Source organism: Aquarana catesbeiana, linkage group LG10 (assembly GCF_042186555.1).
Source record: "Aquarana catesbeiana isolate 2022-GZ linkage group LG10, ASM4218655v1, whole genome shotgun sequence".
NCBI lineage: Eukaryota > Metazoa > Chordata > Amphibia > Anura > Ranidae > Aquarana > Aquarana catesbeiana.
The window spans coordinates 253,690,074-253,715,196 of NC_133333.1; the positions used below are offsets into that span (position 1 = coordinate 253,690,074).

The 25,123-nt window shown below is 44.7% G+C and overlaps 1 protein-coding gene across 1 annotated transcript in view; it reads left to right on the forward strand.

The window, feature by feature from the left end:
- LOC141111389 (uromodulin-like) overlaps positions 1-24,293 on the forward strand; it is a 30,947-nt gene extending 6,654 nt beyond the window's left edge. The window contains exons 3-9 of the mRNA XM_073603649.1: positions 14,598-14,812; positions 16,057-16,211; positions 17,793-18,032; positions 20,468-20,624; positions 21,383-21,455; positions 22,410-22,448; positions 23,785-24,293. Coding sequence (XP_073459750.1) covers positions 14,598-14,812; positions 16,057-16,211; positions 17,793-18,032; positions 20,468-20,624; positions 21,383-21,455; positions 22,410-22,448; positions 23,785-23,849 — 944 coding nt within the window. The 3' untranslated portion in view covers positions 23,850-24,293. The remainder of the gene's footprint in view (positions 1-14,597; positions 14,813-16,056; positions 16,212-17,792; positions 18,033-20,467; positions 20,625-21,382; positions 21,456-22,409; positions 22,449-23,784) is intronic.
- Positions 24,294-25,123: the final 830 nt, after the last annotated feature.

Below are 25,123 nucleotides of genomic sequence, written 5' to 3' on the forward strand. Positions count from 1 at the left end.
GGCGCATTGGGTGACTCTGCTGGCAGCTGGGAAGGATGCAGGACAAGGTGCAGTAGTGTTGGAGGTTTTTCCGCCACCACGCCTCCAAAATGCTAATGATTGTGACACACCTCTCTCCTCCACCCCCTCCTCTTCTTCTTCCTCCATGGCCTCTTCCTGTGCTTTGTCCTTGGAACCAGCGGTGCTCCGTAGCCGTTCAAGGGGCTACGCAAGTACGCAGGCCAAAAGATGCCATGCGGTGTTTGAGCTGGTGTGCTTGGGGGACAGGAGCCACACTGGGGCAGAGGTTCTGTCAGCTCTGCAGGGGCAGGTTCAGAGGTGGTTGACGCCACGCCAACTTAAGGCAGGAATGGTGGTTTGCGACAATGGCACCAACCTCCTCTCTGCCCTCCGACAGGGACAAATGACCCATGTGCCCTGTTTGGCTCACGTCCTTAACTTGGTGGTGCAGCGGTTCTTGGGCAGGTACCCGGGCTTACAGGATGTCCTGAGGCAGGCCAGGAAAGTCTGTGTGCATTTCCGCCGGTCATATAATGCCAGTGCTCGACTGACGGACCTCCAAAAGGAGTTTAACCTGCCCAAGAACCGCCTAATCTGTGACATGCCCACCAGGTGGAACTCAACGTTGGCCATGCTGCAGCAGCTGCACACGCAGCAGAGGGCCATCAATGAGTACCTGTGCGACTATGGCACCAGGACAGGGTCAGGGGAGCTTGGTTTTTTTTCCCCACGCCAGTGGGCCATGATCAGGGATGCATGCACTGTCCTGTCACCATTTGAGGAGGCCACGAGGATGGTGAGCAGTGACAGTGCATGCATCAGTGACACTGTCCCCCTTGTCCACCTGTTGGAGCACACGCTGCGTGGAATAATGGACAGGGCACTTGAGGCAGAACAGAGGCAGGAAGAGGAGGACTTCCTTAGCTCTCAAGGCCCCCTTTATCCTGCGTGCCCGCCGATCACACAGGAAGAGGACGAGGAGGAGGAGGAGGAGGAGGAAGATTGTGTCAGTATGAAGGTGGAGCCTGGCACTCAGCATCAGCAGCAGTCTTTAAGGGATCAGTCCCAAGAAACACATGGACTTGTACGTGGCTGGGAGGAGGTGGATGCGGACCATGTCGTCCTTTGTGACCCAGAGGACTCCGGACCGAATGCCTCAGCAAACCTACGCTGCATGGCCCCCCTGATCCTGCAAAGCCTGCGGAAGGATCCTCGTATTCGTGGTATCAAGGAGAAGGACCAATACTGGCTGGCAACCCTCCTTGATCCACGTTACAAGGGTAAGGTTGCGGACCTTATCTTGCCATCGCAGAGGGAGCAGAGGATGAAACATCTTCGGGAGGCCTTGCAGAAAGGTCTGTGCAACGCGTTCCCAGAGACTGTGAGGTTACAAACTCCTGTTTCTGGACAACGTGTTGCTGAGGCTTCGGTCAGTCAAAGAAGGAGCAGTGGAGAAGGTGGCCGTCTGACCGATGCGTTCAGACAATTTTTTGGTCCGCAACCCCAAGGTATGATCGGTTCCAGCAACCATCGCCAGCATCTGTTTTACATGGTGCAGGAATACCTAGGGGCAAGATCAGACTTGGACACCTTTCCCACCGAAAATCCTCTGGGTTACTGGGTCTTGAGGATGGATCACTGGCCAGAGCTTGCACAGTATGCAATTGAGCTACTGGCCTGTCCTGCATCCAGCGTTCTTTCGGAACGCACATTCAGTGGTGCTGGAGGCGTGGTAACCGATCACAGGGTGCGTCTGTCCACCGACTCGGTCGATCGACTGACCTTCATAAAAATGAATCAGTCTTGGATCACCACCAGCTACCAAGCACCTGATGCTGATGTAACCGAATAATTTTTTTTGAAATCTCAGATCCCTTCAAAGACTGCCTATGCTGATGCTGAGTGACTATCCCTGAGTAATTATCCTCTTCCTCCTCAATCATCACGCTGATAGCTTGTAAGAACATTTTTGGTTCTGGGCGCCACCACCAGTGCCTAAGGCACAATTTTTCAGCCCCTGTTTAACAGGGGCGTGTAATTACAATTTTTGATGCAATACTTTGCAGCAGGGCTCGTTCCTGCGTTCCAACTATAGTGTCTGTGAGGGGTTGCAGTGTTGTGGCACCAGCACCAGTGCCTAAGGCCCAATTTTTCTGCCCCTGTTTAACAGGGGCGTGTAATTACAATTTTTGATGCAATACTTTGCCGCAGGGCTCGTTCCTGCGTTCCAACTAGAGTGTCTGTGAGGGGTTGCAGTGTTGTGGCACCAGCACCAGTGCCTAAGGCCCAATTTTTCTGCCCCTGTTTAACAGGGGCGTGTAATTACAATTTTTGATGCAATACTTTGCAGCAGGGCTCGTTCCTGCGTTCCAACTAGAGTGTCTGTGAGAGGTTGCAGTGTTGTGGCACCAGCACCACCACCACCACCACCAAAGGCCCAATTTTTCTGCCCCTGTTCAACAGGGGCATGTAATTACAATTCTTGATCTAATATTTCACAGCAGGGCCCTGTGAGGGCTTACGTTGTTGTGGCCACAACAACACCTAAGGCCCAAATTTCTGCTGAGTATATAGGGCGGGCCCCTACTTTCAAACATCTAACTTACAAACGACTCCTACTTGCAAATGGAAGGAGACAACAGGAAGTGAGATGAAATCTACCCCTAGGAAGGGAAATTCTCTCCTGTAAGAGTTAATATGGGAAAAACATTTCTCCTTTCCACTGATGCTTTCCAATCCTTGTTCCACAAAAAAAAACAAATTCTCAAAAAACATTTGTCATTGGGACAAAAAGTGAGGTGAAATCTTCTAAAGAGGAGGAAAGACAGCAAAACAAATGTCACAGGGGTGATAACCCTTCCCTATGTTTTCCAAAAAGCTTAAAAAAGATATTTTGGCTGGAGCTAAACACGTTAAAAATGTACCCGTTCAAAATGACAAACAGATTCTACTTAACAACAAACCTACAGTCCCTGTCTTGTTTGCACCGCCTGTATACTGCTGTTCAGAGTATATAGGGCCTGGTGGCCCCACACCTTTCCTTATTTTAATTTGGGTGCGGGGTTCCCCTTAATATCCATACAAGACCCAAAGGGCCTGGTAATGGACTGGGGGGTACCCATGGCATTTGTCTCACTGATTTTCATCCATATTGTCAGGACCCGACATTACATTAAACCCGCAAGCAGTTTTAAATGAGATTTTTTCCTTTAAAAATGACATTTTGTGCAGGGACTGTTCTAAACACGGGAAACACGTGCCACTTTACAAGCATACTATAGACACCCCCCAGGTACGATATTTAAAGGAATATTTCACTATTTTTTTTTTACTTTAAGCATCATTAAAATCACTTCTCCCGAAAAAACGGCCGTTTTTAAAAGTTTTTTTTGCATTGATACATGTCCCCTGGGGTAGGACCCGGGTCCCCAAACCCTTTTTAGGACAATACCATGCAAATTAGCCTTTAAAATGAGCACTTTTGATTTCGAACGTTCGAGTCCCATAGACGTCAATGGGGTTCTAACGTTCGTGCGAACTTTCGGTCCGTTTGCAGGTTCTGGTGCGAACCGAACCGGGGGGTGTTCGGCTCATCCCTAGTGGAGGGGGTGATACCATGTTTTACCGCTCTGGGTGACACCAAACCTAGTGACGCCACTGCAGCCGCGGGCTCTTGTTTCCCCTCTCCCTCTCCTCCTTGTGCGCGCTGCTGTACTAGTGAGCGGCGCACTATGTTTCTTCCCCACCTTCATATCGGCCAGGGAAGAAAAAAAAAAGGAGCAGAGAAGAGGATTGTGGGACATGTAGCCCCACGGACTGGCACCCCCACTGTAACACAGAAACTGCAGCCCACACAGCATGCTCAGCTGAATGAGAGAGAGAGACAGGAGCCCGGGAAAGCTTTCAGGGAAGTTCACCCAGGACTCCAGAGGGAGAGGACAGTGCTGAGGGAACATCATCAGAGAGAGAAACCCGCTGACCTGCACCACATGAGGGAAAGCCACACAGCCTGGCACCATCCCTGGTGGAGAAAGGAATGGAGTCATTGCCAGAATACAGATCTGGGCTCTACCCAGCGGAGTCACAACGGGCAATTCAGAGTGAACTGACTCCTAAACAGAGGAACCATCGCTGTATCGCTGGGTCAGGTGAGAGGGCCGATCAGCCATTATTTACTAACGTCTATAGGAACTGCAGTCTCTGACCATCTCCTGTATTATATCTGCAGTCTCTGACCATCTCTTGTATCATGTCTGCAGTCTCTGACCATCTCTTGTATTATGCCTGCAGTCTCTGACCATTTCTTGTATCATGTCTGCAGTCTCTGACCATCTCTTGTATCATGTCTTCAGTCTCTGACCACCTCCTGTATTATATCTGCAGTCTCTGACCATCTCTTGTATCATGTCTGCAGTCTCTGACCATCTCTTGTATCATGTCTGCAGTCTCTGACCATCTCTTGTTTCATGTCTGTAGTCTCTGACCATCTCTTGTATCATGTCTGCAGTCTCTGACTATCTCCTGTAGTATGTCTGCAGTCTCTGACCATCTTCTGTACTGTGTCTGCAGTCTCTGACTGTCTCCTGTAGTATGTCTGCAGTCTCTGACCGTCTCCTGTAGTATGTCTGCAGTCTCTGGCCATCTCCTGTAGCATGTCTGCAGTCTCTGACCATCTCCTATATTATATCTCCAGTCTCTGACCGTCTCCTGTAATATGTCCGCATTCTCTGACCATCTCCTGTACTATGTCCACGTTCTCTGACCATCTCTTGTAACATGTCTGCAGTCTCTGACCATCTCCTGTAGTATGTCTGCAGTCTGACCATCTCTTGTATCATGTCTGCATCCCTGACCATCTCCTGTACTATGTCTGCAGTCTCTGACCATCTCCTGTAGTATGTCTGCAGTCTCTGACCATCTCTTGTAACATGTCTGCAGTCTCTGACCATCTCTTGTAACATGTCTGCAGTCTGACCATCTCTTGTATCATGTCTGCAGTCTCTGACCATTTCCTGTACTATGTATGCAGTCTCTGACCATCTCCTATTCTATGTCTGCAGTCTCTGACCATCTCTTGTAACATGTCTGCAGTCTCTGACCATCTCTTGTATCATGTCTGCAGTCTCTGATCATCTCTTGTATTATGTCTGCAGTCTCTGACCATCTCCTGTAGTATGTCTGCAGTCTCTGACCATCTCCTGTACTATGTCTGCAGTCTCTGAACATCTCTTGTATTATGTCTGCAGTCTCTGACCATCTCCTGTAGTATGTCTGCAGTCTCTGATCATCTCTTGTATCATGTCTGCAGTCTCTGACCATCTCCTGTATCATGTCTGCAGTCTCTGACCATCTCCTGTACTATGTCTGCAGCCTCTGACCATCTCCTGTACTATGTCTGCAGTCTCTGACCATCTCTTGTAACATGTCTGTAGTCTCTGACCATCTCTTGTATCATGTCTGCAGTCTCTGACCATCTCTTGTATTATGTCTGCAGTCTCTGACCATCTCCTGTAGTATGTCTGCAGTCTCTGACCATCTCCTGTAGTATGTCTGCAGTCTCTGATCATCTCTTGTATCATGTCTGCAGTCTCTGGCCATCTCCTGTACTATGTCTGCAGTCTCTGACCATCTCCTGTACTATGTCTGCAGTCTCTGACCATCTCTTGTATCATGTCTGCAGTCTCTGACCATCTCTTGTATTATGCCTGCAGTCTCTGACCATTTCTTGTATCATGTCTGCAGTCTCTGACCATCTCTTGTATCATGTCTTCAGTCTCTGACCATCTCCTGTATTATATCTGCAGTCTCTGACCATCTCTTGTATCATGTCTGCAGTCTCTGACCATCTCTTGTATCATGTCTGTAGTCTCTGACCATCTCTTGTATCATGTCTGCAGTCTCTGACTATCTCCTGTAGTATGTCTGCAGTCTCTGACCATCTTCTGTACTATGTCTGCAGTCTCTGACCGTCTCCTGTAGTATGTCTGCAGTCTCTGACCGTCTCCTGTAGTATGTCTGCAGTCTCTTATCGTCTCCTGTAGCATGTCTGCAGTCTCTGACCATCTCCTATATTATATCTCCAGTCTCTGACCATCTCCTGTAATATGTCCGCATTCTCTGACCATCTCCTGTAATATGTCCACGTTCTCTGACCATCTCTTGTAACATGTCTACAGTCTCTGACCATCTCCTGTAGTATGTCTGCAGTCTGACCATCTCTTGTATCATGTCTGCATCCCTGACCATCTCCTGTACTATGTCTGCAGTCTCTGACCATCTCCTGTAGTATGTCTGCAGTCTCTGACCATCTCTTGTAACATGTCTGCAGTCTCTGACCATCTCTTGTAACATGTCTGCAGTCTGACCATCTCTTGTAGCATGTCTGCAGTCTCTGACCATCTCCTGTACTATGTATGCAGTCTCTGACCATCTCCTATTCTATGTCTGCAGTCTCTGACCATCTCTTGTAACATGTCTGCAGTCTCTGACCATCTCCTGTATCATGTCTGCAGTCTCTGACCATCTCTTGTATTATGTCTGCAGTCTCTGACCATCTCCTGTACTATGTCTGCAGTCTCTGACCATCTGCTGTACTATGTCTGCAGTCTCTGAACATCTCTTGTATTATGTCTGCAGTCTCTGACCATCTCCTGTAGTATGTCTGCAGTCTCTGATCATCTCTTGTATCATGTCTGCAGTCTCTGACCATCTCCTGTATCATGTCTGCAGTCTCTGACCATCTCCTGTACTATGTCTGCAGCCTCTGACCATCTCCTGTACTATGTCTGCAGTCTCTGACCATCTCTTGTAACATGTCTGTAGTCTCTGACCATCTCTTGTATCATGTCTGCAGTCTCTGACCATCTCTTGTATTATGTCTGCAGTCTCTGACCATCTCCTGTAGTATGTCTGCAGTCTCTGACCATCTCCTGTAGTATGTCTGCAGTCTCTGATCATCTCTTGTATCATGTCTGCAGTCTCTGGCCATCTCCTGTACTATGTCTGCAGTCTCTGACCATCTCCTGTACTATGTCTGCATCTCTGACCATCTCTTGTATCATGTCTGCAGTCTCTGACCGTCTCTTGTATTATGCCTGCAGTCTCTGACCATTTCTTGTATCAGGTCTGCAGTCTCTGACCATCTCTTGTATCATGTCTTCAGTCTCTGACCATCTCCTGTATTATATCTGCAGTCTCTGACCATCTCTTGTATCATGTCTGCAGTCTCTGACCATCTCTTGTATCATGTCTGCAGTCTCTGACCATCTCTTGTTTCATGTCTGTAGTCTCTGACCATCTCTTGTATCATGTCTGCAGTCTCTGACTATCTCCTGTAGTATGTCTGCAGTCTCTGACCATCTTCTGTACTATGTCTGCAGTCTCTGACCGTCTCCTGTAGTATGTCTGCAGTCTCTGACCGTCTCCTGTAGTATGTCTGCAGTCTCTGACCGTCTCCTGTAGCATGTCTGCAGTCTCTGACCATCTCCTATATTATATCTCCAGTCTCTGACCATCTCCTGTAATATGTCCGCATTCTCTGACCATCTCCTGTAATATGTCCACGTTCTCTGACCATCTCTTGTAAAATGTCTGCAGTCTCTGACCATCTCCCGTAGTATGTCTGCAGTCTGACCATCTCTTGTATCATGTCTGCAGTCTCTGACCATCTCCTGTACTATGTCTGCAGTCTCTGACCATCTCCTGTAGTATGTCTGCAGTCTCTGACCATCTCTTGTAACATGTCTGCAGTCTCTGACCATCTCTTGTAACATGTCTGCAGTCTGACCATCTCTTGTATCATGTCTGCAGTCTCTGACCATCTCCTGTACTATGTATGCAGTCTCTGACCATCTTCTATTCTATGTCTGCAGTCTCTGACCATCTCTTGTAGCATGTCTGCAGTCTCTGACCATCTCCTGTATCATGTCTGCAGTCTCTGACCATCTCTTGTATTATGTCTGCAGTCTCTGACCATCTCCTGTAGTATGTCTGCAGTCTCTGACCATCTCCTGTAGTATGTCTGCAGTCTCTGACCGTCTCCTGTATTATGTCTGCAGTCTCTGTCCGTCTCCTGTAGTATGTCTGCAGTCTCTGACCATCTCCTGTAGTATGTCTGCAGTCTCTGACCATCTCCTGTATTATGTCTGCAGTCTCTGACCATCTCCTGTAGTATGTCTGCAGTCTCTGACCATCTCCTGTATTATATCTACAGTCTCTGTCCGTCTCCTGTAGTATGTCTGCAGTCTCTGACCATCTCCTGTAGTATGTCTGCAGTCTCTGACCATCTCCTGTATTATATCTACAGTCTCTGTCCGTCTCCTGTATCATGTCTGCAGTCTCTGACATCTCTTGTATTATGTTTGCAATCTCTGACCATCTCTTGTATCATATCTGCAGTCTATGACTATCTCCTATAGTATGTCCGCAGTCTCTGACCATCTTCTGTACTATGTCTGCAGTCTCTGACCATCTCCTGTAGTATGTCTGCAGTCTCTGACCGTCTCCTGTAGTATGTCTGCAGTCTCTGACCGTCTCCTGTAGTATGTCTGCAGTCTCTGACCGTCTCCTGTAGTATGTCTGCAGTCTATGACCATCTCCTGTATTATGTTTGCAGTCTCTGACAGTCTCCTGTAGTATGTCTGCAGTCTCTGACCACCTCCTGTATTATGTTTGCAGTCTCTGACAGTCTCCTGTAGTATGTCTGCAGTCTCTGACCATCTCCTGTATTATGTTTGCAGTCTCTGAATCTCCTGTACTATGTCTGCAGTCTCTGACCATCTCATGTACTATGTCTGGGGGCTCTTTCTAACAGATTCTCTAACAGAAGCCCTCTCTGTATGCATCAGAGAGTCTCCGCTCCAGGTCTCATTAGTGTATGCTCTTCATGTATTTTCTTTATTGTTAAAAGATCATGGGAGGATCCTAGGGTAACAAAGAGTTTTTAGGGGAACATCTCTGCATTTGAGTCGTTGCCATAGAAATATTTGTAAAGGTGAGGAGTTGGTAATATGACCACGCCCACATGGGGGCGCCAGAAATATAGCTTCACCCAGGCGTCTGTGACCCTAGGATCGGCCCTGGCGGGGTCTCTATCTATGGACATGACCAAATTTTAGTCAATGTTGCGATCCAAATGCATGAAATTCCAAGGTACTTGTGTTCAGATGGAACCTTAAGCTCATCCCTTTTGACCACCAATGTAAGGGGACACTACAATGTCAGTTAATGTAAGCAATTAGTACAATGACCAACAATGTAAGGGGGCACTACACTGACCATCAATGTAAGGGGGCACTACACTGATCATCAATGTAAGGGGGCACTACACTGATCATCAATGTAAGGGGTCACTACACTGATCATCAATGTAAGGGGGCACTACACTGATCATCAATGTAAGGGGGCATTACACTGACCATCCATGTAAGGGGGCACTACACTGATCATCAATGTAAGGGGGCACTACACTGATCATCAATGTAAGGGGGCACTACACTGATCATCAATGTAAGGGGGCATTACACTGATCATCAATGTAAGGGGGCACTACACTGATCATCAATGTAAGGGGACACTACACTGACCATCGATGTAAGGGGGCACTACACTGACCATCAATGTAAGGGGGCACTACACTGATCATCAATGTAAGGGGGGCACTACACTGATCATCAATGTATGGGGGCACTACACTGATCATCAATGTAAGGGGACACTACACTGACCATCGATGTAAGGGGGCACTACACTGACCATCAATGTAAGGGGGCACTACACTGATCATCAATGTAAGGGGGCACTACACTGATCACCAATGTAAGGGGCACTACACTGATCATCAATGTAAGGGGGCACTACACTGACCATCAATGTAAGGGGGCACTACACTGACCATCAATATAAGGGGGCACTACACTGACCACCAATGTAAGGGGGCACTACACTGATCACCAATGTAAGGGGCACTACACTGATCATCAATGTAAGGGGGCACTACACTGACCATCAATGTAAGGGGGCACTACACTGATCACCAATGTAAGGGGGCACTACACTGATCATCAATGTAAGGGGGCACTACACTGATCATCAATGTAAGGGGGGACTACACTGACCATCAATATAAGGGGGCACTACACTGATCATCAATGTAAGGGGACACTACACTGATCATCAATGTAAGGGGGCACTACACTGATCATCAATGTAAGGGGGCACTACACTGACCATCAATGTAAGGGGGCACTACACTGACCATCAATGTAAGGGGGCACTACACTGACCATCAATCAGGGCTGGACTGGGACAAAAATTTGGCCCTGGACTTCATCCAGACCGGCCCACTTTAATTTTTGCAAACACACACAAAAACAGTATATAAACTATACGCAATTGCGCAAAAAATCTCTGCTCTGCAGCCCAGAGAAGGAGAGGCCTCCAGAAGTGTCCTGTTCACATATTTCTAGGGAGATATCAGCTCATTGGTGGATGAGCACTTCAGCAGAGCTCTCAGCCAACCCAGCAATGATTCCCCAAGCAGTGCTGCTGCCAAGAATGCCAGTACTGCCACTGGTCACTGATGAACTCATGTACTGCCACTGGTCACTGATGAATGAATGTACTGCCACTGGTCACTGATGAATTAATGGCTGACCAGTCATTAATTCATCAGTAGCCAGTGGCAGTACGTTCATTCATCATCAGTGATCATGACCAGCAGTGACAGTACATTATTTCATCAGTGACCATGACTACCAGTGGCAGTACATTAATTCTTCAGTGACCATGACCAGTGGCCGCAAATTCATTCATCAGTGACCATGACCAGCAGTGGCACCAGTAAATTCATTCATCAGTGACCATGACCAGCAGTGGCACCAGTAAATTCATTCATCAGTGACCATGATCAGCAGTGGCACTAGTAAATTCATTCATCAGTTACCGTGACCAGTGGCAGTAAAATAATTCACCAGTGGCATTAAATTATTCATCAGTTACAGAGACCAGTGGCATTAAATTAATCATTTACCGTGACCAGTGACATTAAATTATTAATCAGTTACCGTGACCAGTGACATTAAATTATTAATCAGTTACCATGACTAGTGATATTAAATTATTAATCAGTTACCGCAGTTACCGTGACCAGTGACATTAAATTATTCATCAATTACCATGACCAGTGACATTAAATTACTAATCAGTTATCGTGATCAGTGGCATTAAATTATTCATCAGTTACCGTGGCCAGTGGCATTAAATTAATAATTGACCAGTGGCATTAAATTAATAATTGACCAGTGGCAAAAAATTATTCATCAGTTACCGTGGTCAGTGGCATTAAATTAATAATTGACCAGTGGCATTAAATTAATATTAATGCCACTGTGGCATTATTATTAATTTAATGCCACTGGTCAATTATTAATTTAATGCCACTGGTCAATTATTAATTTAATGCCACTGGCCATGGTAACTGATGAATAATTTAACCATGACCAGTGACAGTACATTTACAGTACAGATTTACCCCTCTCCCCGCCATGCTGCATATTCAGTTACTTACTATTATTATTAGTAAAGTTATTAGTGCTTACTTGAATGATGAATCGCACTATAGATTTGGTCTGACTGTCACTGTACTCTGTACTTGCTGCCTGCAACTTGGTTCTGGTATGGTTCCGAAATTCCGAATCCTCCTCCTCAGCGGTGCTGGCTCGGCCTCAGCTCCTCTTGGTTGCAGTCTTGCAGGCTTGCTTGCAACGCTACGCCCTGGCTCCGCCTCCTCCTATGTCCCCGGGCCGCCTCCGCCCTCCGGCCGTGAGTGACGTCACCACGCCGGGACAAAGAGGCCGCCCAAGGCTATAATGTTAGGGGGAGTGCCTGGGGGAGTGAATAGTGGCAGCTAGCGTGATGATGCCGGTGTTTGTGTGACGCTGGCGCCGCCCGCCGAGTGCAGGAGAGGAGCCGCCCGGCGTTAATGACAATGGAGAGAGACACTGACAGTCAGAGAAGTGTAGTGGCCCACTGCCAATCGGCCCACCGGGAAACTCCCGGTAGTCCCAATGGCCAGCACAGGCCTGCCATCAATGTAAGGGGGCACTACACTGATCACCAATGTAAGGGGCACTACACTGATCATCAATGTAAGGGGGCACTACACTGACCATCAATGTAAGGGGGCACTACACTGACCATCAATATAAGGGGGCACTACACTGATCGTCAATGTAAGGGGACACTACACTGATCGTCAATGTAAGGGGGCACTACACTGACCATCAATATAAGGGGACACTACACTGATCATCAATGTAAGGGGGCACTACACTGATCATCAATGTAAGGGGGCACTACATTGATCATCAATGTAAGGGGGCACCACACTGATCACCAATGTAAGGGGGCACTACACTGACCATCAATGTAAGGGGGCACTACACTGATCATCAATGTAAGGGGGCACTACACTGATCACCAATGTAAGGGGCACTACACTGATCATCAATGTAAGGGGCACTACACTGATCACCAATGTAAGGGGGCACTACACTGATCACCAATGTAAGGGGCACTACACTGATCATCAATGTAAGGGGCACTACACTGATCATCAATGTAAGGGGACACTACACTGATCATCAATGTAAGGGGCACTACACTGATCACCAATGTAAGGGGGCACTACACTGATCACCAATGTAAGGGGCACTACACTGATCATCAATGTAAGGGGCACTACACTGATCATCAATGTAAGGGGACACTACACTGATCATCAATGTAAGGGGGCACTACACTGATCATCAATGTAAGGGGGCACTACACTGATCACCAATGTAAGGGGCACTACACTGATCACCAATGTAAGGGGCACTACACTGATCATCAATGTAAGGGGCACTACACTGATCATCAATGTAAGGGGACACTACACTGATCATCAATGTAAGGGGGCACTACACTGATCACCAATGTAAGGGGCACTACACTGATCATCAATGTAAGGGGGCACTACACTGACCATCAATGTAAGGGGGCACTACACTGATCACCAATGTAAGGGGCACTACACTGATCATCAATGTAAGGGGGCACTACACTGACCATCAATGTAAGGGGGCACTACACTGACCATCAATTTAAGGGGGCACTATACTGATCATCAATGTAAGGGGGCACTACACTGACCATCAATGTAAGGGGGCACTACACTGATCATCAATGTAAGGGGGCACTATACTGATCATCAATGTAAGGGGGCACTACACTGACCATCAATGTAAGGGGGCACTACACTGATCATCAATGTAAGGGGGCACTATACTGACCATCAATGTAAGGGGGCACTACACTGACCATCAATGTAAGGGGGCACTACACTGATCATCAATGTAAGGGGGCACTATACTGACCATCAATGTAAGGGGCACTACACTGACCATCAATGTAAGGGGGGCATTACACTGGCCATCAATGTAAGGGGGCACTACACTAACCATCAATGTAAGGGGGCACTACACTGATCATCAATGTAAGGGGGCACTACACTGACCATCAATGTAAGGGGGACTACACTGACCATCAATGTAAGGGGGCACTACACTTATCATCAATGTAAGGGGGCACTACATTGACCATCAATGTAAGGGGCACTACACAGATCATCAATGTAAGGGGGCACTACACTGATCACCAATGTAAGGGGGCACTACACTGATCACCAATGTAAGGGGCACTACACTGATCATCAATGTAAGGGGGCACTACACTGACCATCAATGTAAGGGGACACTACACTGACCATCAATGTAAGGGGCACTACACTGATCATCAATGTAAGGGGGCACTACACTGATCACCAATGTAAGGGGCACTACACTGATCACCAATGTAAAGGGGGGCACTACACTGGCCATCAATGTAAGGGGGCACTACACTGATCATCAATGTAAGGGGGCACTACACTGACCATCAATGTAAGGGGGCACTACACTTATTATCAATGTAGGGGGCACTACACTGATCATCAATGTAAGGGGGCACTACACTGACCAACAATGTAAGGGGGCACTACACTTATTATCAATGTAGGGGGCACTACACTGATCATCAATGTAAGGGGCATTACACTGATCATCAATGTAAGGGGGCACTACACTGACCACCCATGTAAGGGGGCACTACACTGATCACCAATGTAAGGGGCACTACACTGATCATCAATGTAAGGGGCACTACACTGATCATTAATTAAGGGGGCATTACACTAATCACCAATGTAGGGGGCATTACATTAATTACCAATGTAAGGGGGGCACTACACTGATCTTCAATATAAGGGAGACACTACACTGATCACCAATGTAAGAGGAGACTACATTGATCACCAACAGTCAATGTACTGTATGTAAACTGGAAATTAAATTGTGATTTAACTCTGTGCCTCTATGGCAGCTTTCTCCCCAGTTCCTGGATTTTCTTGCCACCCTAAATTGGGTATATATAGAAAACCTCTATAGTATATAATGTACATCAAACACGTTATCGTCACCTTCTCATCTCAGAAATACTGAATGAATTTACTCTTTTTTCAGGAGCCAGTCCACCCGTAAATTTCACTTGTACTGGAGCAAAGTTCAATATACAAGTGTCAAAATGTTGGTTGGAAAAAAATGGTTATAATACATCCGATGTGAGGCTGAACAGCACCAACTCCGAGTGTGTCGCAGTAAGGCAGATTGTAGATGGAATATCGGAGATGACCATTCAGCGTCCATTGATAACCTCTGACTGTAACACTGAAGCTGTGGTAAGTTCTCCTGACTGTTTGTTATACAAGAGAAGTAGAAACAGATACAATAAAGTCTCTATAGACAAAAATTGTATGATTTAGGAGTTTTTGTTGTTTTTGTTGTCTTTGTCCCCAGAAGAGTGTTTTATCCTCTACATTACTCTCTTTTTAATCACATTTTCATTAAAGTAGCACTAAAGCCTAAGCATTTTTTTTCTATTTTTACCCCAATGCATTCACAACATTAATGAAAAAAATTCCCCGATACATTTACAACCCCACTGTCCTCAAACACTTACCTGGCGCCCCTTGTCACTTCCACCGGGTCCTTCCCCAGGTCCTCCATTTCTTCACCATTCCCTGAACTTCCTGGTTGTAGATGAGATAGTGAGGGAAGGGTTGTGATTGGCTCCTGCAGCTGCCTAGAAGGAGGGAGCAGGGGCGTGACTTGCTAGGCGTTTTGCGTTTAAAAAGACGCACACAGCCCCAGTTGAGAGCGCACATGTGTGGATGTCTCTTTAGCAGCTGGTTAGTTAAGGGAGACACCCACAGGGAGGAGTTGAACTCCGGGTAGATATAAAAGACACAAATAACACAGCTCTGTATTCATTTACATCAGGGGTCCCCAAACTACAATTCCCATCATTCCCAGTCATGTCTGTGAATGTCAGAGTTTTACAATGCCTCATGGGACATGTAGTTCCGCAACAGCTGGAGGGTCGTAGTTTGGAGATCCCTGATTTACATCATTAAATGTATTTTATTTTTTAATTCAAGCAGTTTAAGTAGCTCATTGTGATTTGGTTTCAGCCTTGTGCAGTCCCTGTACAACTCAGGCCGGGGGAAAGAGAAGAAACACAAATAGCCAGTTATTTCTTGTGATGACAAAGATTATGTTGATTGGAGGAGAGAGCAGAGTGATAGAGAGATTAACTCATCAGTCCTCCGCTTCTCCTTTCACTGTCCAGTCACAGGCTGGGGGTCCAAGGGGACATGGGCTCATAGAAAGTGGGTTAAATGGTAGTGGCCATCAGAGTGAGCACATCAAATGGCCAAAAAAAAGTACCGCAGGAAAAATCTCTGCAAAAATCTCTGCATAGTAAAAGCTACTTTGTTTTTTTTATCTGGTAGTTTTTGGGTTCTACTTTAACACAACTGGAGAGTTCCTTCTTGACCTCACAGGGAATACACAGATATTAATACTGTATGGAGGTAAGTTTTCTGATCCTGTCTAATGACTTCTGTGCTTCCTCTCTCTACAGGTAAATACAACCCACGTCACATACACAAATCAGCTGTATATTTTTGCCAAGACGAATCCAATCCGAATAACAAATGACGCTGTCCTGAATATTTCCTGCGCCTACCCGCTGAATATAAATGTCATTCTTAATGTGACTCTGCACTCAGTAACTGGGTAATTATTATCACATAATGTCGGTCTTTCAGAAATCCATGCTAATTATCTCTTATGATATTGCATTGTAGCACATACTCTTGTGTAATTGGTCCTCAATGTGGAACTTTAGTCAGAAAACTAAGTCCTGGTAGATAATTTCCGGCTGGCCCCTTTTGCAGGTACAGTGGAATCTTGGTTAACGAGTAACGCGGTTAACGAGCGCTTTGAAAGACGAGCAACTTTTTTTTTTAAATTCTGACTCGGTTTGCGAGCTTTGTCTCACCAAACGAGCAGAATTCAAGCTAATGGGGTGTGCAGTACCACATTTGGCCAGAGGTAAGTTGGCACCGGTGACACTCGGAACGGTTTGGAGCAGTTCTGAGCCGTTCGGAAATACTCGGAATCACTCAGAAATACTCAAAAACACTCGGAAATACTCCGCTCCTGAGTGTTTCCGAGCCTTTTTGAGGCTTTCCGAGTTCAGCCCAGCTGTCCCTGAGTATTTCAGAGGCTCTCCGGCACCCCCCCACCTATGGCCACATGCGGTATTGCATGCAATAGAAGTCAATACGGAACAAATTATCTTAGTTTCCATTGACTTCTATGGGGAAACTCTCTTTGATATGCCAGTGCTTTGGATTACAAACATTCTCCTGGAACAGATTATGCTCGTAATCCAAGGTTCCACTGTATAGCTATGGAAAACATTAAAAATAAGTGTCTGTCTATTTAAAATACAGTAATACCCTGTTTCCCCCTTGCACTGCACATGCTCGGTTGCTCTCTAATTTTTGGCACTGTGCCTAAAATCAGAGCCACCAGAGGCCGATCTGCTTAAAGATTTACTCAGGGGCTCTGGGCTTCAGCAAAATGACAGCCTCTGGCAAGAAGAAACAGGAACAATGCTGGAGGCAATTTATAGTACGCAATAATTTTGGTAGCGTAATTATTGTTTGGAATTATTGGAATTCTATTATGGGATTATTATGTGGAATGTATTTTGCTAAAGAACATTCTTTTTTTATCAAGTTGTTATGGGTAAAGTTCATCTTTAAGCAAACCTTCAAATATCTTAGATATTAAACTTATAGGTCTGTAGTTGAAGACCTCAATCCGTTTTTTAAACAAAGGCACTTAGCTGGCCTTGCCCCAAACCTCAATAAATTAGAAACAAAAGCTTAGATATAACTGAGCTCAGCTCTCTGAGGACACATGGGTGTAAGTCATCTGGGCCAAGTGTTTTCCATCAACCCTGTCAAATCAAGAGGAAATGTTCCCGTAATAGAAGAGTTTTATGGGCTCTGCCCCTACCTTCCTTCTGCTTCAGTGCTGCAGCCTCCATGAGACTCTTTGGCATTTAATGTTTGTGTGTCCCCTGCCACGCTGCATGGTTCCTTCCACCTCTCCCTATGACACTGCTGAGTATTGTAGTGACTTTGGGGTCAGAGAAGGAACCATGGCATGCACTGATAGGTTTGCTCTTTCTTAATCCTCAAATAATTCAATTCTGCTTGCAGTCTGTATATTAACATTGATGCATGGCCACATACCTGCATACGTTTCTAGGTAGGTAACCTTTATCATGTGTCTATTTTCCAGGAGCATATTATTAAACGGCCCTACAGCAAATGCAAGTTATGCAGCCATAATGATGGCCTTTTGGGATAGCGAATATACGACCCCTCTCTCAGAAGATGACCCCCTGAAAGTGGAAGATACTATTTACCTTTCAGTGAGAGTACCAGATCTGGATGTGAACACCTTTAAACTCAAAGTGGTGAATATTTATGCCTCTCCTACCAGTTCAAGCGACCAAAAGTACTATCTTCTTCAGAACGGGTAAGTACACAGTGCACTGGGTTAGGAGTTCTGTGTGTTATTTGTACACTTTGACTACAGAAATAATTCACTAAATACACAGAACAATACTCATTATCACCTTAAAGCCGTCCGTGCAACCACGGGAGCCACTATGTGGCTATAACAGCCGCTAGCAATAATCGCATGTAAAATCCATGTAAAATCCGACAGGCTGGTTGCACTTAAGTTGATCGATCAACTCGGGTACATTCAGCCTGACCAAACATGGTTTGAGATTTGAACCGTCTATGGCCGGCTTAAGAGTATGTTGCTGAAGTTTTGCCATGAAGTTCTGAACTAATCTGGACAAGCCAACTTTCTAAAGTGATATAATTCCTGGAGTTCATCTTTAAAGTTCAACTCAAGCCAACTTTTTTTTATTTATAATTAATTAATACCATATTTAGTTTCACAAAGTTTTATTAAAGGTTTTTTAAAGTAAGTAACAAAACCAAAAATATAAACAATCCTCATAGGAGGAGACCAGGGTAAATCAAGAGTGTTACAAATGTGATGGGGGTAGCCAACCCCCAAAGTATCAGTCAGTATCATTAGTGCACATAACAAGTAAAAGGGGAACAACTGAGCAAGCAAGACAAAAGATCAGAAAATTCTGTGTAGCCCGTATATAGGGGATATATTGGGTTAGTTATTCCATGTTGAACAGAGTACTTAAGAACCATGTTCCCACTTTGGAGGATTATAAAAGGAGTTGGCGGTTTCAGATATAATCTAATATCTATTGTTAAAGGGTCAAAAGCCCAAAAAGATGACTAGAATAGAGGAAGGGAAGAAAAAAAAGGGGGGGGTAGAGAAAAGAGGAGTGGGGGAGGGAGAAGTGGATTAGTTGAGGGTGGATGGAGCTAAGCAGACTCCACCTCTCTCAAGCCAACTTTTTGTTCAGTTTTAGAGTGGGGGAAGAGTTAGGACCCTTGTGAGGTGACCCTTGAGGCACTTTCTTGTTACTGATCCATGCTTGTGACACCAGGATGGGAAATGAGGAGATGGGGTCATGAAGACAATATGACACAGACAGCAATAAAAACCTGCCAAGAGGTTCTTACTCTTCTTCACCACACAGATTGCTGTCTATGTCCTCACTGGAGAGAACTGCCATCATTTTATATCCCTGTATTTTTTGGTGTCACAAGAGAAGCAAAATGATACCTCAGCTCCACTGCCAATATGATGATCTATGAACTGTGAACCGATGCTCTGGGCAGGACGTTCAGGCCCCAAAATGCAGTACTTGAATCAGAAAAGGGCTGGCGACTCGGATGCTCTTGAATAAAAGTCTTTTATTGGGTTACATGGGTACACGGGTACAGGCTATGCTGACGCGTTTCAGCTAAGAAGAAACGTGGCTAAGATGCGTTTCGGCTTCTTAGCCGAAACGCGTCAGCTTAGCCTGTACCCATGTACCCATGTAACCCAAAAAGAACTTTTATTCAAGAGCATCCGAGTCGCCAGCCCTTTTCTGATTCTTTTTTTGGTGTCACCAGGACAGGATGTGAAGGGAAATTTTGCCTCGGACAGCAATACAAGCCTTGAGAAGGGACTAGGTGTGGAAATAGGAAAGTGCCAATTCAGAGGTGGTAAGGAGTCCGCCTATATCAGGGCTTCAGGAACGTGTGTATATGTAGAGGTGTTGGACTTTATATAGGGTGATGATTGGTGAACAATCCAACAATTTTTGTTCATGACTTTCCCAGCTGCTTTAGACAGCAAGCAAGAACTACCTAACAGGGGATCCAACCCTGTCCTACACTGTATGTTCATTATAATATAAATGGTAGAACTTCAGAGATCTTTTGAAATCATGCAAAATTTCAATGCAGGTTTGAATTAACATTTGCATTTTTGCTTGATGTGTTTTCCATTGAAGGACCCATTGGCACCACCTGTGATGGGCTGATTTGCTCAAGGCGGGCCCCACACATTGACAATCCATTGTTTTTGATAGGCCCAGTTCATAGCAATGTGTTGGTCAGAATTGGATGAAATACCTTTAGTAACATGCAGATTGATGTATTTCTTTTGTCTCAACGCATTAAGGAGAAAATCGTGTAGGTGTGAGGTGTGAAGAATTTTGGGTCACGGTACATTTCTTGTGTATGGCACAAAGATTCCACCAAATTTCCACCAATTAAAATGTAAATTGAGGACTTCTGAGTAACAGAAATAATATAATGAGCACATGCCTGGCATTGTTCAGCTATAATATACATATAAACAATGAAGACATGCCATGTATTGTCCATCTATAATATACAGTATATATATATATATATATATATATATATATATAATGAACGCACCCCATATATTGTTCAGCTCTAATAGTATGTACCAGTATTGTGTTCTAATCTTTAGATTACAGTAACTGAAAACTGATGAAAGGTTTCTGCATCCAGGTGTCCAGCTAGCGATGTACCTGCTGACCAGCTAACAGTGGACAGCAATGGAGTCGGCATTGAATCTCGGTTTGCTATGAAAGTCTTCCAGATTGCCAATTCTAATGCCGTCTATCTCTTTGCCGATCTTAAACTCTGCACCACTGATTGTGTGACGGTAAGACTCACCATACACATAGAGGGTGATCTGTGATTTCTGTGCCTGAAGGAGCGGGCAGGGTTTTTTACACACATACTAGCACCAGATTAGACAGGAGACAAATATCCTACCTGCATGTCCTTGGAGGAAACCAACAAAAGTAAAACATGCAAACTCGAAAAATAAATAAATAAATTGCACACTAACCAAGATACCAGCTTCTCTGCTCATTACCTGATCTTCTGCTGATCTGCTGCTGCTAACCAAGCAGGTAGAACATTGTTGTGTATAATGAGCACAAAAGCTGAATTAATGGCCAACTCCACACAAAGGTGGTGAGTAAAATCATATGCCGGCTTCTGAAATTGAGATACCACCACCAGAATTCACAGTTCTGCCCACCTGCTGTATCCCAAACCCAAGCCCATCCCTAACAAAGACAGTTGATGATGCCATGCTCATCCCTAACAAAGACAACTGATGGTGTCATGCTCATCCCTAATAAAGACAATTGATGGTGTCATGCTCATCCCCAATAAAGACAATTGATGGTGTCATGCTGTCATACAATGTGGAATAAACCATTGGAATGATGGAAGAACCTGGTGTGCCCGCATTCTCCACTGTTTTCATTGTGGGGATAACACAGATAGAGGAACATGAAGGGGACGATGTGACTTTAGCATAGCTGGGGTGTTTCTTGGATACAATTTGCAGTTCCTTCATCAATTTCACTTGTCTGGAATTTCTGTTGAATGTATTTTATTTCCTTACAGACCTGTGGCCCTCAAGCCAAAGATGCTTCTTCAGACGTCATTGCAGGAAGAGTCAGTATCTATTTGAATGCAGGTAAGTCATCTCATGGTCACAGTTTTGTTACAGTCATTTTCTGTGTTTCTTCAGTCACATTTATTAAAACCCAACTCCAGACAAAACATTTCTTTTCTTTTTTGTTTTGGATAATGTAGGAAAAGGCTTAAAGTGGTTGTAAACCCCATTCATGAAATCTGACCTGGGCGCATATATCTGTAGTGTTTACTTAGCTCTAAATGCGGTGTCTTTCTGCTGCTCCGTTCCTCTGTTGACACACGAGAAAAGCAGCTGAATATTTATGTTGGGTAGGGAGCTTAGAGATAGATTAGCAGAGGGCTTGTCTATTCACAGTACAGCACTGCAAGTTTCTTTGTTCCTCTGCCTATATGGAGGGGGGGAGGGATGCTCTTCCTCCAATCAGCTCTCACACAGTGTAAACCCAGACTCCCCTCCCACTGCTGAATGAGGAAACAATATTTCTAACACAATGTGCACTTTCTAAAGGATATAGAAAGGGAAAGACAGCAGATATACAAGTAAAACCTATGAGGAGGATTTGTTTCATCTCTGTTCATCATCTGAGGCTGTTCACTTCACTGGGTAGTATGGTAGAGGGTTTACAACCACTTTAAAGCTTCCGTCAATTTATAAATGCTGTCTTTGTTCCCTTTGGGGGGATTTTCCCTCACTTCCTGTTCTGTCTGACACCTGACCAGAAAGTAAGGAGAAATGTCCCAGAGGGGACAAAGCAATTAAAACCTGCAGAGGTTCTAACCCTTCACCATCCTAAAAGAAAAAAAAATCTTTATTGCTCCATGAGTCCCATATATTTATCAGATCAATAAAGCAGCAAATTGTCCATTGTTAGGGATTTTTGTCAGGATTTTATCAGCCTACAGTGAATGTGAATATCATACGATATATTTAGAAAAATGAGTATCAGTCCGGTTGAGGTCTCCAATTAACAGATATTTTTCTCTTTATTTCCAGCTGATACCATTTACAATGTAGATACCAGTTCTGCCAGCGGTAAGTAAACTCTTACATTGAGAAATTTAATGGTTTAGAGTGATGTAGCTAAACATGTTGAACCCTTTTATAGCAACAATACCCTAATATGTGGGGGCAGGGCTGGTGGACCTCAACTTCCTGACCTTGCATTTATGCATTGCTGTCTCATTTGGAGAGCGCCCCACCGGTACCCCCAGAACTGTGACCGAGCCATCACCAACAGCTCACAATGAGCTGCTGGTGATCAGCAGTTGGTAGGACTGGCTCTGGATGATGTCGGCGCCGTGCAGCCAATTACAGTGCAGCATGACCAGGAGACCCTCCTGCTAGCATTTGGGTATCCAGGCCCCATGTCTGTGCTGTTTCTTATTCTCATATTGTAGCCCGGCTGTATAAGGACAGCAAGAGGCCGAAACCAGGTCACATTCAGTACACTGCTAAAAAACACTAAGAAAAAGATTTTCTCCTTTGAGCCTTTGCAGATTCCTGTTATTGGCCACAAAAAAATATTAAACTCCCTCAAAGAGATATGTAAAATTTTCCATTTCGACCCATTTCACCTGCCTGATTCTAACAATGGCAATGACTAGGGGTTATTATCCATCCATATATTTCTATGCATATATTTAGTATTTATCTAAATATTTACTGATATTAGTTTTATTATAAATGCATTACGTTGGAGGGTTATCATTACTGACTGAGACTTTCAATTAGAGTGAGACAGTCTGAAGGCAAACAGCTTCTGTTGTGCTGTCTTTAGAAAATGCATAATGCTCCTTGACACCAACATCGTAGATGTATATCCAGTATTGAATATATTTTGGTGGGATTTATTGCTGCCCCCCACACTGGACATCACTTCCTGTGTGGTCAACACAACTAAAGTGGGGGGATCTCGCTATTATTATTTTCTTTTAGCTTTGGAAAGAGTCAGCAAGCAGAAGAACCACTTTTGAGGTTTTATTGCCTTCTTGGGATATGTTAGAGAAATTTCCCTATGCTTACTGTCCCAGTGACAACTGTTTCACTAAACAGGAAATTAGAGCAAATCCCCAACAGCTACACAGACAGAAGTCATTTTTTTTTAAGAAGAGTACGGAAAGGTACCTATCAGCTCTTTTATTGCTATCTGTGTCCTTGTAGCAGATTTCCCCTCACTTCCTATCTGGTAAAACTATTGTCACCTTGAGAATAAATGAGGGTAGATTTCTCTAATGCCGCCACAGTATGCAAAAATTAAAAAGCAAACATTTTGGTTGGACATACACTTTAAATTCTCATAATGTCACAATCCATAGGAAGATGAAGCCCTTCCCGATCCATTCCTAATATCTCCTGTGTGTTGTTCCAGGTTTCTCCATGCCTTGGACTTTGTCTGCTCTGACCTTTTCCTGGATCTTGATGAAACTGATGTAAACCCTCCGAGAACGGACCATCCCGGCACCATGAGACTTTGTCATATCGTCCATCCCAATGCTCTCAGCAGAGAGAAGTTATGAAGGAATCTTGTATCTAGTTCTTTTTCTGTGGATGGTGTTGGCTGCATCATATATAACGCTACCTAAGATAACTTTACCACTGTGCATCCTGATTATCTCTCATTTTGTACAGTGAAGATATACTGCTTTTTTTGGCTTAGAGGGGCTTGCTTTATACTGGACCTATTTATTGTGTTGTATTTATTATAAGGCAAGAATGGTTAATGGAGTAGACCAGGGGGTCTCAAACTGGTGACCCTCCAGCTGTTGCGAAACTACAAATCCCCTGAAGCATTGCAAGGCTGACAGTTACAAACATGACTCCCTCAGGCAGAGAAATGATGGGACTGATAGTTCAGCAACAGCTGGAGGGCCACCAGTTTAAGACCCCTGGAGTAGACAATATATAGATATTTTGTATCCCTGGAGAGCGCACCCTGTACTTTTTACTGTTCTTTTACATATAATAAACTGCAAAGTAAAGTAATTCAAAGTGTTTCTTTGTATTATTATTCAGTCATTGCAGGTGCTATGGTCAGGGAAAGGTACCGCTTAAGGCATAGCTAAACCCAAAAACTAACATTTAATATATTGCAGCTCACCGGCCCTTAGATGTAGTGGTCACATTTTTCTTTTTTTTCAGGCTTTTTTTTTTACCTAATCCTTAGAATAAGACAATTCCTGTCCCTCTATGGCTAAACTGTATCTATGTTTTAAGGGGAACTCAAGTCCAAAACCTTTTGTTCTTGTTTTGGAAAGCGTTGGGAAGTATAAATACCTCTGTTATGTTTTTGTTGCTATGTGCCTTAATTGGGGAGGATTCCCTTCAATTCCTATCCAGGAGAAACAATGTCATTAAGGAAAATAATCTCTCCAATAAGTAGAAAATCCCATCTTTGACAGTTCTTATGGAACCTCTGCCAAGGGTGATCCTAGTGCTGGGTACCTGGGCCCTGAAACTAGAGTGGGGTGCCCTTCTCTTAATGCCTGCCTTTATCTTTTACTTTTCAAGTATTGCCCTTGCACTGTCACTAACAGTTCAGAGCCTAGGGAGGCTCCCCTAAGCTCCTCCTTTGTTCTGGTCACCTGACAAAGCCAATGGGAGAACTTCCCTTCACTCTGAACTGCTACTACATCTAAGGCCTGGTGAGTGAGTTTCAGGGAGGAAGTGATGTGGAGTAGAGATCTCTATTGGTTGTGGGGTAGAGAGGG